General features: G+C 38.0%; 1 protein-coding gene across 1 annotated transcript in view; it reads left to right on the forward strand.

Moving 5' to 3' along the window:
- The window catches only part of LMBRD1 (LMBR1 domain containing 1), a 153,521-nt gene extending 150,479 nt beyond the window's left edge, over positions 1-3,042 (forward strand). The window contains exons 15-16 of the mRNA XM_018560883.1: positions 736-827; positions 2,902-3,042. Of these exons, the coding sequence (XP_018416385.1) occupies positions 736-827; positions 2,902-3,015 (206 nt within the window). The 3' untranslated portion in view covers positions 3,016-3,042. The remainder of the gene's footprint in view (positions 1-735; positions 828-2,901) is intronic.
- Positions 3,043-17,902: the final 14,860 nt, after the last annotated feature.

Raw genomic sequence — 17,902 nt, forward strand, 5'->3', positions numbered from 1 at the left:
CGCACTCCAGAGTGAGAGCAATAATTCTCAAGCCAATATTTATGCTTATCTCTAAAGTGATGACCTGTAGGCTCTATCTTAAAGTGCTGTCTGTGGCCTTTTGGGGGGTACTGAATTTTGTTGCCGTTTCACAGACGCACATGATTTTTAACCTGGGCATGTTGGGTATCTATTTACTCGCTGTAACCTCATCTTTAATATTGTACAAAAAAATGGGTATCATATTGTGTTTTGGGGCACTAAATTTAACATAAGTGCATTTGTTTTCTAAATTTGTGGGTCTGATAAAGAGTTGTGCTAACATCGTGCAACTTACAAATTTGCAACTCCCGCCATTTAATTCTACAGGATTCTGGCTTTCAGAAAATATGTTTGGGGGTTTCAAGTAATTTTCAGGCCTAAAATGTGGATCATATGTGCAGAAAATTTAAAAAAGGTCTTGGCAGTGAAAGGGTCCTTAAAGGGTTAATATCACTTTAATGAATGCCAAGAAACTGACTTTACAGTAAGTACAAAAATACTGTATTTTGTTTACTTTTCAGGCTTGTGCATCAGCAATACAAAAGCCTTTAGTTTGTGATCCTTCTGTTTACAACATATTTGAAATACAGTATATATACATAAAAATGTGAGTTTATATTGTGATCTGCTTTGTACAACTAACCTAATCTGTATACAGAAAGCCTAGCTGGGTTCACCGATGATAAAAACTTTTTGTAATCTTTCTTCTTACAGATCATTGTACGATAACTCGAACATACTTGTTTCTGCACAAGTTTTGGTTCTTCAGCGCTGTCTATTACTTTGGAAACTGGATATTCATTGGGGTAAATACTATCTAAATATTTATAGAATCTGCTGTACCCTCCCTGCATATACAGTATATGTAGTGCCAGTTTTGCCATCATATAAATCCTGGGCTTTGTATTATTGCACAAAGCCAGGAAGAAAACTAAGTTGTTTAATTCCATCATTTGTGCATTGTTTGGCCTAGGAATTATTTGATTGGTAAGACTCTCAATGAAACCATTACATATAGTGCTTTTAATATGCTCAAGTTCATGTTAGTGACCAGTTAATTACATGATTTGCTAAAGCATACACTGTATAGTCACAAAAGTCAATGGATAAAGGACAAGGTAATCAATTCCATTAACCCCCTCCCCGCTAAACTACTCTAGCCTAAAATATCCCTCTGCAGGTGGTTGTATACCTCCTCTGGTTGGTAGCTTCCCGCATTGTCTGCATTCCAGTGGGTAAAAATGTATTGCTCGATCTGCACACTAACATCCCCTAGATTGCTGTGTCAGGCGCCACACCAGAGCGCCTGACACAGCAATGCCCCCGTTCCGGTCCAGTGCGATCACAAAAAATATTGCTTTTATTATTTTTTGTGATCGCACTGGACAAGAACATAAGCATTTCTGTGCCACATGTTCTGGTGCAGGCAATCGCACCACAGGAAGCCGGACAGTGTGCGTTCCAAAAGCTAACCGTGCTGGAACACACTGGAATTGGTGTGAACAAGCCCCGAGTCTAAAGTAGCACGGGCCGCACAGGGCTAGCTTTTTACTGCATAGGATGTAGACAGTGTAGAAGGGCACTGCCATTGAAGGAAATAAGTAAGGAGATAAGTAAACATCTACGGGGAATGTTTCAGTTTAGGTTGACCAGGGGGGAGCTTGGGAGGGTTTATATCATTAGTGAACTTGTCCTTTAAAGCAGAACTCCTGGCAGAGAGCTAAATACACTATTTAGATATATTGGTTTACTATTTTACCAAACGATTTTAGTTCTGCTTACCAGTTTTTAAATTCACACACATCTGTCACAATGCACAATTAGGTATTTGCCACACTTTGTTTCCTAGTTCAGTGATGCAACTTCCCATTACACCTCTACAGTCTGTTTACTCGACAGTCAATGATCAATATCACCTCTGCTCATTGAGCATGAAGGTGATCTAGAATTCAATAAAGCTGAACCAAGAATTAACACAATGATCTATCTGTCAGTGTAATATGGCAGAGATGTGTAAATCACAAGGCTGCCCAGAACTACACATCATTTGGCAGGTAAAATGGTAAACTAAACACAGTGGGCAGGATTTATCAAAATCTGGAGCAGTTGCCCATGGCAATCAGCTTCTCTCTTCAGTTTGTTCAGTTAAGCTTTGAGAATGAAAGATGGAAGCTGATTGATTGTTATGCACAGCTGCTGCAGATTTGGTCTGCTCCTGTTTTAATAAAAAACCCTTTGGTGTGTTTATCTATTTACCTGGACTTGCACTCTAATTTATTGCACTGTGTTTGGCGTTAAAAGTGCTTTTATTTTTCTGTTTTTTTAAACTGAAAAATATCGGTGTTGACTTAATTTTCCTAATCCACACAAGGGTAAGGAATACAGTTATCGGAGTGGTTTCTACAAGCAAAATAACTTTCTTTGTTTTGCACTAACTTTGTAATTAAAGTGTACCAGCAGCTACTTAAATCCTAAAAAAAATAATAATTCACTGGAATTTATATTAGGCAACTACATCTTCCAGTTTCTGCCAGAGTTACCCAGCAGCCTGGAAACCTAAATACAAATATATGCGGACCAAGAATTATTTGCTTTGTTATTGATTAGTGAGCCTTCCCATCACTCAAGAGGCAAGAGGGGGCAGTTGTAGTTGAACTTGAAATGCACATAATAATGCCACCTGGGGTTTAGGACAACCAAGGTACTCTGGAAAAAATATGTGATGCATGTAGGCACACGTACTTGCTTGCTGTAAAGCCCAGATTTTATGACTTAAGACGCTCTACAGCTTTGCTTTACGGATCTCAGCCAGAAAAGAAAAACTATATTTAGCAGTTTTAAACTGTGTTTCTTTAATATTCTTATTCATTCTGATTACAGATTTTCATTATTGGACTGATTGTATCCTGTTGCAAAGGAAAGAAATCTGTTATTGAAGGAGAAGTAGAGGATGATGACTCAGACTTAAGTGATGATGATCTTCCATATGCATAGATCTAAAATTTGCATTCATCTCTGGGAAGGATACAACAGATGTAATTTTCATTTATGGTTGTGGTTTGTTTAAAAAAAGGATTAATTGTTCTGTAAATATAATTAACTTTAAGTGATTTGGAAAAAAATATCTAATTATTATATGTAACAATAAAAATGTTGAAGATCTCTCCTATGCACTGAATTTTGAAATGAACAACCCTTTGCCTATATTTAAACTAATCAAGCAAAATCTCATTTACCACTGCCCCATGTGGCATGCTGCTTAAACCCAGATTGCACGTAACCTTTTAATGATGTCATAAATAACCCTGTTGCTGTACATGGAATGTATTATTGCAACTTGAACTTTTCTTTGGTGCTATTTCTACTTAAAAGGGAGATTTAGTAAACATTCACGGATTTTATTAAACTTCAAATACATTTTCAGATGTCTGTTTTTTGGGGGTTTTTTTGTTTTTCTTTTCAGTTGCCCTTGCTATTTTTAATGCTGTTGTAAGCTCTGTATTGCTCTCACTCTCATGTCAGCTAACTCTAGCAATCCCTAGATAGCAGCAGAGAGAACTCTATGTAAAAATCAAGGTCATTCTCAAAAGGATGATACCCATGAGGTTTGCCTGAATAGTGACATCATCCCTCTTTATCCAATTGGCTGGATTTATTTATTTTTTTTGCCTTACCGCACAGCCATAAGAAAAAAATAATTCAGCAAATTGGAAAGGACTATGTGATTTTGTATCTGAAGGAAAAGTTAATTCCTGTGGAGTTTTCATAGATGCTGTCTAGGTATTGCTAGAGAGCTGTGAAATTAGAAATGGCTTACAACAAGTGCTGTGAACAGGTATTGTTAGATGGGATAACATAAGGCAGCGGCGGGGCACATTATCTCTAAGCTGTTTTAAAAAGAAAAAAAAAAGGCTTATTGGTCTGACAAAACTACACTAAGGTGGGAGCACAAAGAGAGAGATGAGTCCGTTAATGGTGGACTAGCAAATGTAACTATGTTTAGTCAACTCGATTTGAATGTGCCTGCACCATTTGCTCAATCATTAGTGGATCAGGCAAATCTTTAGTATCGCTTACCAGTATTAATCTGTACCAATGTGGAAACTTCCATTCCTCTGCTGTTTGCAAAAACAGGCGTACATATTGTAAGTGGGTCAGCAAATGCATATTAGCTTATAAACTAATAGATTTGCATGCCTATCTGTGCAGAGGTAATTCTAATTGGTTTATAAGGAAATTTATGAAATTTGTCCCTCTTTTAGCCGAGTATTTAGAGCTGTTTCTTCACTCTTCTCTTGTTAATATCAAAATTCTCCAAAAATGTATGGTCATGTACTTCTTCATTATACCTTCCAAATACTCACTCTCCAAGACATTTTAACTGCAGCACTGCCCAGGTATTAATAGTGTTGGATGGATCCCTTGCATTTCTAGTGAGAATCAAGTGGATGACCAGCTTACCTCATCCCCTTGTGTGCCTCCAACTGTTTAGTTTGTCAAGGGTGTACACATTTCAACACTGGTTTATTTTAAATAAACCAGCATTTTGCATGTGTAATGTATGTTGAAACTTTCTGAATTTCTTTGTTGCTAATAAAATTATATGCCTTGAATAAAACATGTGTTCAGTTTGCCTTTGTTCAACAGAAAAGCCACTACAGCCAACTCATATCCTTAAGGTAATGGGTGCAAATGTGTATTAAACTTTCTTGTTTGAGTATTGTTATCATCAGTAACTCACTCATACCATATCTAACATGCATCACTCTATACATGGATTAGGAGGGTACAGTAAACATGGTAACAACAATATGGCTTCAGTTTCTATTGGCTAAAGTTTAAAGAGGTTTTGTTTTTTATCCCCACGCAGTTGAATCTAGAACCGGTTGAGAAAAAAACCTCAGCTATTGGTTAGGGTTAGGCCATTGGTATTTTAAAAAATAATGGCCACACAGGTTTTTTTTATTAGACTGGAACAATTTTAATCCTGACGATACTGCAATAGTACATTGCATAAAGTATTTGTGATATAAATTGAAGCACCCTGATCCTCTCTTGGCCATGCTTCTTTATTCTGTGACTGTTTCTGCACAGGATCTGTTGCCTTGTTATATCTCAATGGTCCACATGATCATATCTGGCAGATCATATTGCATATACTTAAAGAAGAACTCTGGGGAAAAAACATTTTTTTCAGCCTATTTTAACTAGCTTTTGGAAGTATAAAAAATATGTGCTTTCCTTTCTGCATCGTATTGTAGTCTTCTAGAAATCCATGGTACAAGCTTGTGCTTCCTGCCCTCTACCTCCTTCATTTAGTTTCTGTTAGACCGCTCGCCATTGTGCAGTTTATTAGCTTAGCCAATGGTCTAATAACCTCACCCTGTAGTTCTATTGCAGCCTGCACACAATGCAGTGGGTGGATTAGGGAAGTCTTAGACTGCTGGCATACCTCTTTCCCTTAGACTGGGCGGTACTGTAACTTTGTGTTAAACATGCTACTGTTCTGCACTGGTGATTGGAAGTTTGGATCTTTTGTATGAATCAGGTTCATTTCGAACTGTTCATTCAAATGAACCCATTCATGAATATATTCATTGGTTCACTTGCTGAGTGACTATAGTTGTTAGGATGTAATGGCCAGATCAATCTGTTTTTTTCTGTTTGTTTTTTTAAGAAAAAATACTTACTGTTTATAGCGCTCTTATTCACATATAATATTTAAAATGTACCTGACTGAAAGAAAATATATTTTAAAATGTCTGTTCTGAAAGATGTATGCTAACGACTATACATTCTATATATTATTCTTTATATGAAGACAGAATGACAATTACAGTTATTTACATAGTGCCAGCATATTCCGCAGTGCTGTACAATCATTTAGACAAGACAAGTAAGAAACACTGACAAGCATAATTGACATATAGAAACAGTAGGTTAGGAGGACCCTGCCCAAACGAGCTTACAATCTAAGAGAAAAGGGACCAAAGAGACAGTGGGGGGGGGGTGGGGGGACACGACAAAAACTTTGCTGTGGTCTGGGCTCTTCAGAAACTAACTGACGTCACTTAAAAAAAGCTGTTTTCCTTTAGTTTTCTAAAACCTTTATACTTTTATAAAATGTAAATTTTAGTACCATTTATTTTATATAACTGTTGAACTGTATATAAACTGTTAAACTGTTATAACACTAAACTATCCATATAATATCTCCTTTAATACCATATTGCTTCTGTGAACAATTAAAGCTTCCTTCTCTGTGTTTTTTTTATGTTACAAACTCTTTCATCAGACTTCAATATAAAATGTCCCTATGTGTAAAAATATTCACAAGATTTATGGCTAATCCTGATCGCCCTAGATATTCTACTGCATATGTTTGTGTGTTCCCAGAAGGATAGACTTTCTCCAGAGAATCTTATTTATTCTAAAACTCATGCTGGATTTTGTTGCACGGACACTTATTTTGTGTTTTATTTTAAATGGTACTCTATTTTAAAATGGTACATATACAACATGCATGCTGGATGTACATGATGTTAAACTATTTAAATCAAAATCTGATTTATTATAGTGAGCACAACAAATAAAAATTCTGTTTGTAAATGTAACCAGCATTGTTAAAAATTTAGTTGCGAAAACAAAAACAGGCAACTGCATCCTACACGTGTACATTGTGTAGAACAATAAAGAATCAGAAGTAATCTTACAGTTCACCATCTCTTAAAGTGTATGTAAACTCTAATAATTAATTTCCCCAATTTCTCCCTTTTGGTCTGTTCATTATACTATTGAAAGCAATTTGTTTTAACTATTCAATAAGTGCAGACATTTCCTGCCAATTTTGTGAGGTGATGACTTCCTCTGTTCTCTGCTGAGTTTTATCGTTTCTCTTTGAACTACATCACAACACATAATGGAGAATAGGAGAGGAAGGGTGTAATTTTGTCCCAAACCTCTTTTTATTTTAAGGTGACATTGCAGCGCCTCCATGAATACAGAACATTGAGGGAGTGTTGACAGAAAGTTTATTACATTACAAAACACCTGCAAAGTCCAAGCACACCTGCCAGCTAGCCTGCAACAAAACAAGTTACCCTGTCAACAGTATGCGTTAAAAACAGAGGGTTTTAGTTGTATAAACCTTTGGCCAAAAATATGTAGAAGCCACACTGCCCTCTCAAGGCTCCTCTGTGAAGTGTGGTCCTAACTCTATGAGTCTCCATGTTGGAGCATATTAATGCAGTCGATAAATGGAGGTGTACCTGGAGGTAGCCTACTCCTCCTCAAAAGGTGCAGGGATGCACTGGAGGCCCAGCAATCCAAAATGCACGCTGGGGCCCTCAGTGCATTTTGGAGTATATTACATGCAGGCTTACCTGCTAAAAATGAAAAAAAAAACTAAAGCAGCCCACACATTTAAGGAACTCTTGGATTCACATTTTGGATTTACTGTTTTTTTTTTTAATTGAAACAATCCCTTTCATGTTGAGCTCGGGCAGCTGAGGTCTGCCTGAGGTCAATATTAGTAATGCCCAAAAATTAGGCTTCTATCAGTGGAGGAGCAGGTAAGCTGGAAAGCAAGGAGTAAACAAGGGATTTTCTTTCACATTTCAATAGAGGTTCATTGGTGAGGCTAATACAGGCATTTAGACATTAATGTATGGACCTGTATTTCATTTTTTTTAATGTTTATTCTTTGAGTCATCTTTTTAGAAGAAACTGCTGTTAGCTTTATTTGTCCCTTTCTGAAACTGATATATGTACAGAGTTTCTGCTTTATTTTTCCCTTTCTTAAAAAACTGATATATGTACAGGGAGGTTCTGCCTACGTTATAACTACCTGAACAAGCTCAGTGTTTTAATAACTAATGCTGCAGTCTCCCTTTAGGCAAAGATTAGGCAGAAAGTTAAACCTTCAAAAGTTAAATGGAAACTAAAATGTCTATTGCCAGGGTTCCCTGTAATTTTAATGGCTTATCAGTGCAGACATCTGGGGGAGTTCCCACAGATAACCAGTGCACAGTTCTTCACGCAGTTTCATTGCTGGCTAATAAAGATTAGCCTTATTTTGTTAACATTTTGCTTTTGTCAGCAATTGATGTAAAATAAAGTAAAAATATATAATTGCTACACAAACCATTTTGTTAGTTTTATGTTATTAAAGTGATCCTTCTATTTCAATCTTCTGAAAACTCTTAAGTTTTTTTAATTTCTTACATTCAAATGCCACAGTACTAACCATAATACACAAACAGGAGATGTTCTGGACACGTTTGGTGTACAAAATGTCCCTGGAGGATTTTTATTTCCTGTTTGTGTGACTGGCTCAAAGTCAAATTGAATGCATTCCCTGCAGGAGTTTCATTTTTGGTGAGATACCCTTGAATACTCATTCTCGGCTAAATGGATGCAGACATTGTAGCTTTTCGTCACTAAGGTTGCATCAGTTGCTATAATGGAGCCTAAACTTCTACAATTAATTTGAGAAAGGGCAACAAAATCAGCACTTACACCAGGAGGGGAAGGATGATCACTGGGATAACCTACTGATGTGAGCAAAGCAAAATGAGCAGAGAGATCTTTTCAGTGCAAAGATGATACTGTGCTGTCCAGTCTGTAAATTGTAGGTGTGCTTTGGTTCACTGTTCTTGATCAGGCTGTGCTGCTGCAGTAGAGGTTGAAGATCTGGTGTGAGTACCTGAATTACAAGAATGGCTGACCTAGAACTACAAATCACTTGGCAAGTAAAAAGCTTCCAATATAGTTTGGGCTGGGTTTCCATCACTGCATACTGAAAGCATTCATCCTTTGGTACCCTTCTGCTAGGATAATTTTTTCTACACAGAACATTTTCTTGTTTTACTAATTATATCATGGCTTATACTATTTTGACAGTGTTCTAATAAGCTAATGTTAGATTACTGTATTTTTGCTTATCGTTGGAAAAAACGTGGCTAATGACTATACTGAACAGTCTCCCATTTTCTTTTGATGCCTATATGCATAGGCCTATTATGCTGAGTGATGCATCTGGCCATGCCTATATGTACAGTATCTAGCTGTTTGCCTGGAGTTGCTCTTTCAATATACAGTATCTTTAATACAGCTAATGGAAGTACTGAAATGTCAGCATCCAGTAATTTTTTAGCCCTGTTCAATTGGAAAAGGGAAAATCAGCACTCTGAGTAAGTCAAGACTCTAATGCTTTGTGAAGTGCTGTTAGTCAATCACTGTGACCATGCTTACAGGAGGGGAGTGTTCATGGATGACCTTGTTGGTGTGCTGCTGTTCATTGTCCAAACAGCTTGCTGAGAGCAGGTTCTTGAACATCTTGTACTGCCTAACTGCACTAGAGGTCAGGGACCTTGCTATGCTGTCTGGCAAGAGTGACTGAAATTCTAAGCAGAATTACAAATAATGTTTCCACATATATCTATGTCAGCAGTGTATTTAACTGTTTGCTTGTATGTCAGCTTTAATGTAGTTAACTTTCCAACACTGTATAATGCACATTCAATCTTTGTACATATTTATTTTGCTACATACAGTAGTATGCACAGTATTTTTCTCAGATTGAATGTGTTGTATTTTATCTCTCAGCAAGGTTGGTAAATATAGCATAAAAAAACAACCCAGCACTTAAAATACCATCACAAAAGGACTGCTGTAAAAAAGTTTCACAGGGGAGAGAGAAAATGTTTGAAAAGCAAAAATAATAAGATATGTATTTATTTCTGACTGTGTGCGTCATTAATAATCGCTGAAAAACAGCCCTCTCTGCTACTGAATCTTGGAAATGTAGGTATTTTTTATCAATTTGCCAGTCCTTGCCTTCGCTCTTCTCATTTGTTTTGATATATTTTTGCTGTTCCTGATCTTCGAGTACAAATTAAGTTACAGGCATATTTTATTAATTTCATATGCAATTGCTCTTGAAATGAACAGATAGCACGAACTATTGCCAGATATGTCATGTTTGATTACAGTAGAAAAGAGAAGGAAATAAGTGGTCTGACCAACATAAAAAGCATGAATAATCTCTAATAATATTCTCTGGAGAATTTGACAGGCCTGACCATGAGCAGTGTTTTAAGTGATGCCATTTGTAGCTTATAAAAATAGAACTGAAGAAGGCATGACCAGCTGTTAGAAATGAAATGGCCTTGGTTGCTGAAATCCAGTCACCAAAACTGGAGCTTTTCTAGGTGACAAAAGGGCACTTCTTTTTCTTTTTATTCATTAAACACATAACAAATGAACAGTAATTCCAAAGGGTAAAATGCCCCTCAAAACAGAAAAAGATTAGAAGATATATTAAACTGAGTTTAGCATTCTTTATTTTTTTCACATTGAGTAATGTGCAACATTTGCAAGTATTTATTAACTCTAAAACAGACCACAGAACTCATACTGACAATGCCTTCATCTTCCTTCTCTCCAAAAGGCCACTACCATCTCTGTTTATGCGTTATCTAGGGACAAAATCCACTTCCTGGACTAAAGTAATACTCCTACATGCAAAAGCCTTTGCATTCTGAGCTGTATGTATGTTATCACACATACACTATATTGCCAAACGTATTGGAACACCTGCCTTTACACGCACATGAAATTCCAGTCTTAGTCCATAGAGTTTAATATTGAGTTGGCCCACCCTTTGCTGCTATTACATCTTCAACTCTTCTGGGAAGGCTGTCTACAAGGTTTAGGAGTGTGTTTATGGGAATGTTTGACCATTCTTCCAGTTGCACATTTGTGAGGTCAGGAACTGATGTTGGACGAGAAGGCCGAGCTCGCAGTCTCCGCTCTAATTCATCCCAAAGGTGTTCTATCAGGTTGAGGTCAGGACTCTGTGCAGGCCAGTCAAGTTCCTCCATCCCAAACTCGCTAATCCATGTCTTTTATGGACCTTGCTTTGTGCACTGGTGCGCAGTCATGTTGACACAGGAAAGGGCCATCTCCAAACTGGCTTGGTATACTGATGCCTTAACAGTTCCCTTCACTGAAACAAAGGGGGCAAGCCCTACCCCTGAAAAACAACCCCACATCATAATCCTCCCTCCATTAATCTTTACATGTGGCGCAATGCATTCAGGCGAGTATCGTTCTCCTGGCAGCTGCCAAACCCAGACACATCCATCAGATTGCCAGAGAGAGAAGCGTTATTCGTCACTCCAGGGAACACGTCTCCACTTCTCTAGAATCCAGTGGCAGCGTGCTTTACACCAGTGCATCCAACGCTTTGCATTGCACTTGGTGATGTAAGGTTTAGATGCAGCTGCTCGGCCATGGAAACTCATTCCGTGAAGCTCTCTACCCACTGTTGCTGTGCTATTCTGAAGGCCACACGAAGTTTGAAGGTCTGTAGCTATTGACTCTGCAGACAGTTGGCGACTTTTGTGCGCTTCAGCATGAGCTGACCCCGCTCTCTCATTTTACGTGGCCTACCACTTCATGGCTGAGTTGCTGTTGTTTCCAGTTGCTTCCACTTTGTTACAATACCACTAACAGTTGACCGTATTTTGTAGCAAGGAAATTGCAAGGATGGACCTATTGCACAGTTGGCAACCTATCACGATACAACACTTGAATTTACTGAGCTCCTGAGAGCGACCCATTCTTTCACAAATGTTTGTAGAAGCAGTCTGCATGACTAGGTGCTTGATTTTACGCACCTGTGGCCATGGAGGTGATTGGGACACCTGAATCCAATAATTTGGAGGGGTGTCCCAATACTTTTGGTAATATAGTGTAGATCAGCTCTCTGTTGTTTATTACCTGGGGACTTTGCTGAAAACGACAATGTACAATATGAGTGAGTGATGACAGGGGAAAGGAAGTGTGAGGAAATACCACCCCTGTCTGCAATAAACTAAAATAAATAATAGCACAATTTTTCAAGATTGCTCCTTTATATGCAGTTTTTGTTTTTTATGATGCTGTTTATATTGTAACATGTTAACAATTTAAGCATGAAGATGTCTGCAAAACCCCTTTATCACGGTGACAGAACTTTTTATCTCTTACCTTGATAAAGATGTGTTGTGCAACCCTGAAACATCTTTGTTGGTTTGAAAAATAGGGAACACACACAGCGTTGCATTGCACTTTATGTGCATCCCCATCTTTTTAGCTCTTCAGACAAAATCATTATTAAAGAAACATGGGCTAAGAGTACTCACTTATTCCAGCTCCGCAAAAATAAGGATCAACGGCACAGGTCGACACCTCCTTTTTCTGCATCAAAAGGTTCTTTGTGTTCCTTCAAATCAGGTCCCGGCTCTTGGACCCACAAGTCTTCCTCTTCTCCCTCAGGCTCAGGAAATTTTAAACCTCTGCGGCAGACCAAGAACTCAAAACATGCAGATAAATCCACGTCAGCAGGAAGGTTTACCCCCACCAGCTCAGAAGAGGGAGGTGTCTGTGTTTGCAGAGATGTGTCTCAGATCTGTAAGGCTGCAATCTGGTCTTGTGTTCAGATTTTTTTTACAAGGTCAACGTATCTGCCTCTGAAAATGCTAATTTTGGCCAAAAGGTTCTGCATGAGACACAGCTCCTCCCCTTATATGTTATATTTTTCTCTTTCAAAGTACTTGCTACCACTGAATATGTGGGAAGCGGGAGGACTATAGCCTCAAGTTTTCTAGGGGCCTAGTGTTTATTTCCCCTGTAGTGACAGTTTATTTCTTGAGAACCACTGCACTAAACTGTGTCCGTCAATGGACACTGAGGAAAGGATTTTAAAGTGAGTAGAAAAATCCTGTTTTCCAATTTTTGCGCAAACCTTTCTTTAATTAATAATAACATCTCTCTCCAACAGCTACTTTTGATTTTATTTCCTGGGTCACTGTTTTCTTCATATGTCATGGAACACGGGTAGAAGAAAGGTTTTTCCGCTGTTATATCTACAACAAATTTATTTCATGCTTCTCCATTTCTTAATTTTCTTTGTCACGATCATGTACTTAGTCTTCAAATTAAATAAAGTGAACTAACTACCTTACATAGCCTATAAACACAAAGCTTTGTCAATATTTTAAAATTGTTGTTGATTAAGGCTTTCAGATATGCAGATACTAATGTGCATTTGGGTGCTTGCATTTGTAATTTGTTGGACAAGAAATAACACTGCTGTTGTTGTTGTGCTCCTATTTTTACCTTAAAGCTGAACTCCAGGCACATACTTTATTATATGAATGCGAAGGTTCTTCTGTACCTTAAGATAATTGTGAACTGGGTAAATACCACTATGGCCACTATCTCCCTAGCCACCAGTCTGCTTTATTTCTTTATGTACTTTCTTATGTAAGAAAGAAAACGGTTACATGATTATGTCACCGCTCACTTTAGCGGCTGGACCCGGGAGTTTCAGACTCTTAGGCTAAATGGCCTAACTTTAATGTGCAGTTTGATTGATGAGCTCATTGACATTGAAAATGACACTGGTCTAGCAAAGAGTATGGAGAGGTTTATATATCACCCAGATTCCTGGCATTGATTTTTCTGGAGCCTCTGAAACACCCCAGTAATGCACCCTCTTTTACAGGAAATGTAGTCCCACATGAGACATAAGCCTATGATTCTGTAGCCTGGGAGCAGGCAGGTTGAGTGTGTTGGAGCTAAGGTTTGTGCATTTTTGTGGCTGACAAGCACTAGGCTTGTTCAGTCTGCTAAGCAGGGCTGTGTTTGCGTAACGTTAGTGCCAGAACATGGCTAGGTTTTATTGTAAAGTTTTGTTTATTTGGACCACTTTACAGCACCTTTGGAAATAGCACCAATAAAAACGATTCTGTTTGCAAGAAGCAACTGGATTGGTATTTGTGATGCTCACCAAGAGTTATCAATATATATTGATTTGTTTACTATACTATGTGACAGAGATAAATTAATTAATAAGTTTAAATTGACCAAGTCCAATATGAAAAGTCGCATGTAAAATGATACAAATGCATGCAATGTGATACATGTGAGGTATTTCCAAGTGTCATGACAATTCTGTAGGCTTTTTATATCTTGTATGGGTGCTCTGGGATCCCTTTGCATGCAGATAAATTAGCTATAAACATACCAAAGTTGGCATGTAGTAAAGGTAGGTCAAAAAGAGAAAAATTCAAAACCTTTGGTTGTTTTTTAATGTAGGGTTTTAAAAAGAAATATCGGAAGCCCTTAGGCTCCACGGAGCACCCTTCAGATCTGATTCTTTTTGACCTACCAGCACTTCAGGAATGGCCTAACTTTGCTGGTGGTTTCAAAAGTAGCAGCTACTAGTTGCAAGTAAGCGCTAAAGTCTCCAAACTTACTGTAATAAAGTAATATTGGTACATAAAAGTAGCATAAAAGAACCAAAACAATTTACAGTAGCGAAAAAACTGGAGATGTATACAAACATCACATTTTTGCAATGTGGAGAGTTAGACAGACCAAGGGAATACCATGAGGAAGAGTGCACTGACATGCAAACAAATATTGGCAGGGGTGGTAAGGGTTTTGACACTGATGACATATCCAACACATGGAAATGGTGCGCTAGTCTTTAATAATAATGAATACTATAACTATTGTAATTGTTGCTGAGGAAAAAACTAGCAAAACCATGTAAACATTTTAAAAGCTAGAAGTAAATACATAAAGCCGTAGTTTGTTATACATTTGGTGAACTAAGGAACAGGAATGCATGACAACAGCAGGCGGGAGAGTCTCAGGATGGGATGAGATTCCACTGTGGTACATGTGGTACAAGTACCTATCTTGCCAAAAACAAGGCAATAAAGAGATGTACATCAATCTGGATCTAGGGATCAGCTTGATCGCAGGGCTTCTGGAGTCCCCAGAATTATTAGGATCTGAGTTGCTGCGGGATCTCTTATAGGTGGAGGTTTTAAATCCTCATGTCTTCTGATGCTTTGGGAGAACTTCCCTTTTCAGCTCAGGGCCTCTTCCTGTTGTGAAAATATGAAGTGTAGTCACAGCGCTTAAGGTTTTTTGATAAATGTAAAAAATATTTTATAGATATATATGAAACACCCTGAATTAACAACCCTGTGGATAAGTCTTCAAAGAGACCTACCCCTGTGAGTACGGAATACCAGAGAACAGGTGTCCATTAATTGTGAAAAGTGCTAATGTGCAAACATTCAAAATAAAAACTGGATTCCCCACTCAATAGGTGAATAAAAAAATGTAACAAAGTAACACAATGTAAAAACCGTAAAATCTAGTATATAAAGGGTGAACTAAAAAATTATTCGTACATCCCATACAATAAATACATAAATATGTGAAACAGTGCAAAATAGCAGTGAGACCAATGAGGCATATGCACCAATCAAGCATGTAATACAAATGAAACAATGAAAACCATAAGTCTTTCCGAAAAAATTTTCAATCCGTGATGTGAATTAAACCAAAAAATGCACCCAAAAAAATGTATATATATATGTATATATATGAGCAAACATTATATATATATCAAAAAGTTATCAATAGAAAAATAAAGATTATGAAATATAAATGAAAAATTGATTATTCTGGTGAAAGTTCCACAATTTTTCTTCACCCGAAACGTGGAAAATCTAGATTGCATCTTTTCCAAAGTAGTCCAGGCATGATGTTTACACTGTGAGAGAAGAGGAGACGAAATGGGAATCCCCATTTATAAGGGATATGATGTTTGTTGCGGATTTCCAGGCCAGATTATCACCGACCTCGCTCAGGGAGACCCCTGATACGCAGATTGGAACAGCAAGACCGGTTCTCCATATCTTCCAGTTTGGAGAGGAGAGTCTAATTGTCCTCCCTAAGAAAGTCCATATCCTTATCTAGAGTATTTACCTCAGCTGAGAGGTCGTTGTATTTATCTTCCAAGGCTGCAGTGCAATTTCCTATATCTCAAATTTATTTTGAGTGCAGATCTGTGTTAGGTGCTATGTGTTTTGCCGCGTTTTTGCCACGTTTTTGGTGTGTTCCAGTTAAAAAAAAAAAAAATAATTCTGGAGTGGGACCGTCAGTATGTTAGCTGCAGTGCAGTGCATTTTTTACGCATTTTGCTTTTCCGGACCGTTTTCTGACCGTACAAAATGTGACATGCAGTATTTTTCTGTCGTAACCTGAACGGACTGCGCACGTGAGAACTGTAGCCCCAAAAACACATAGGGATACATTGGGATGCATTTTTAGTGCAGGAGCATACAGATCAGGTCAGCACAGAAAACGGATGTTGTGTTCTGTGCTTTTCTGTGCTGTTCCCAGACTGCCTTTTTTTCTCTGCTGCATCTATATTCGCTACAGGCACCTGTGCCACTCCTCCTCCATCTATACCCTGTCCCAACTCCAGGGAATACTGGACAGAAGGTGTAAGGGAAGCCTTCTCATCAGCCCAGCCTACACCAGGTATGTGACAATGTGACACAGGAAGTGGATGCAAAGATGTTACAGGAGATCAGTAGCACCGAGATGTAATGAAGGATGAAAAAGTTAACACAGTCTTTTAAATAGCAATTATACACAGTGCTTTAGCAAACTAAAAGGGTTATTCAATAAAAGGTGAAGAGTTTGGAGAAGGCCGGAGAAGTGAACAATCTAGGACAAAATAGCCGATTTGGAAAAATTATCCGATTCAGCTTACTTTCCTGTTCAGCTATTTTGGCCTAGAGTGTTCACTTCTCCTGCCTTCTCCAAACTCTTTACCTTTTAGTGAATAACCCTGTAAATGTCATTCAGTTGGGGTTTACAGCTTCTTACAGCCTATATATCACAGAATGCAGGAAAGCCTTACACACATTTCAGGACTATCCCCTCTTTTCTGATGCTGGAGGTCCTCAATAATGCAAAGCGTTGCTGACATGATTATATCAGATCCATTCTCTGTATGACTGTACTGTGAGTGCAAGGTGCCTTGGTGATGCACCTGAAAAGCTGGTCCAAGATGTTCTGCACTCACTGAAAGTGGGTTGAATGAACCTGGGTGCTATTCACCGTGAAATAGGAATATTGCTGGATTGCTGAGTGGTGAATCTGTGGGGGACAGTGCTGGACAAATGGTGAGAATTGCAACAAAAAAGTTATACACCCAAGTAATTAAAACTGTTTGTGATGAAAATTAGATATGCATATGTTAAAACAGACTCTGTTGCCAGAATCATTACTTCAAAAAAATGTTTATCTGAGATTATGGGGGTGATATACTAACCTCTAAACACACGCACGCACTAGGTGCATGTGATTTTTACACAGCAAAGCGTATTTATCAACCAAAAAGTCTCTAAAAGCATATTTCCACTAATGCCATATATGGAAAAATCATGCACATGATGCATATATAATGCTGCTTCACAGTTTAGACAAAAATGGTTAGCTCATGCATTTACATTTCGGCATTCATCAGCGCAAGCAACACAATGTAGAGCTAATTTACACAACATCACCTTGCAATTCATGCAGGGCTTTGCACAACACACCTGCTGGGTGTGTACACACTACAAAGGTGTCTAGATCCCACCAATAGATCATGCTGGGAGGGAACACACTACAAAGGTGTATACTTGTTCGTGGCGTGTTTATAAGGTTAGTAAATCAACCCCAAAGTCTCATAAAAAAGTGGTTATCTTCTAAATGGTATTTTTTTAAAATTTTTGGAACTTTTTGTACTTTACTTAATTTTGGCATTTTCCCCTGTGGCAGTATTCAGCTTACCATGCCCTTTGTTTAAGCTTTATAGTGCATTAAAATTTGTATGCAGTGAATAAAATGCTAATTATGCCAAAATTCTGATCCCAAAAGTGAATAGTACCATAGGCATCCAAAAGTACCAACTATTACATTTTCAATAATAAACTTACTGATAAATGGTACATGAAACGTTCATTCTAAATAAAGC

The sequence above is a fragment of the Nanorana parkeri genome, unplaced genomic scaffold (assembly GCF_000935625.1).
Source record: "Nanorana parkeri isolate BGI_ZX_2015 unplaced genomic scaffold, ASM93562v1 scaffold484, whole genome shotgun sequence".
Lineage (NCBI taxonomy): Eukaryota > Metazoa > Chordata > Amphibia > Anura > Dicroglossidae > Nanorana > Nanorana parkeri.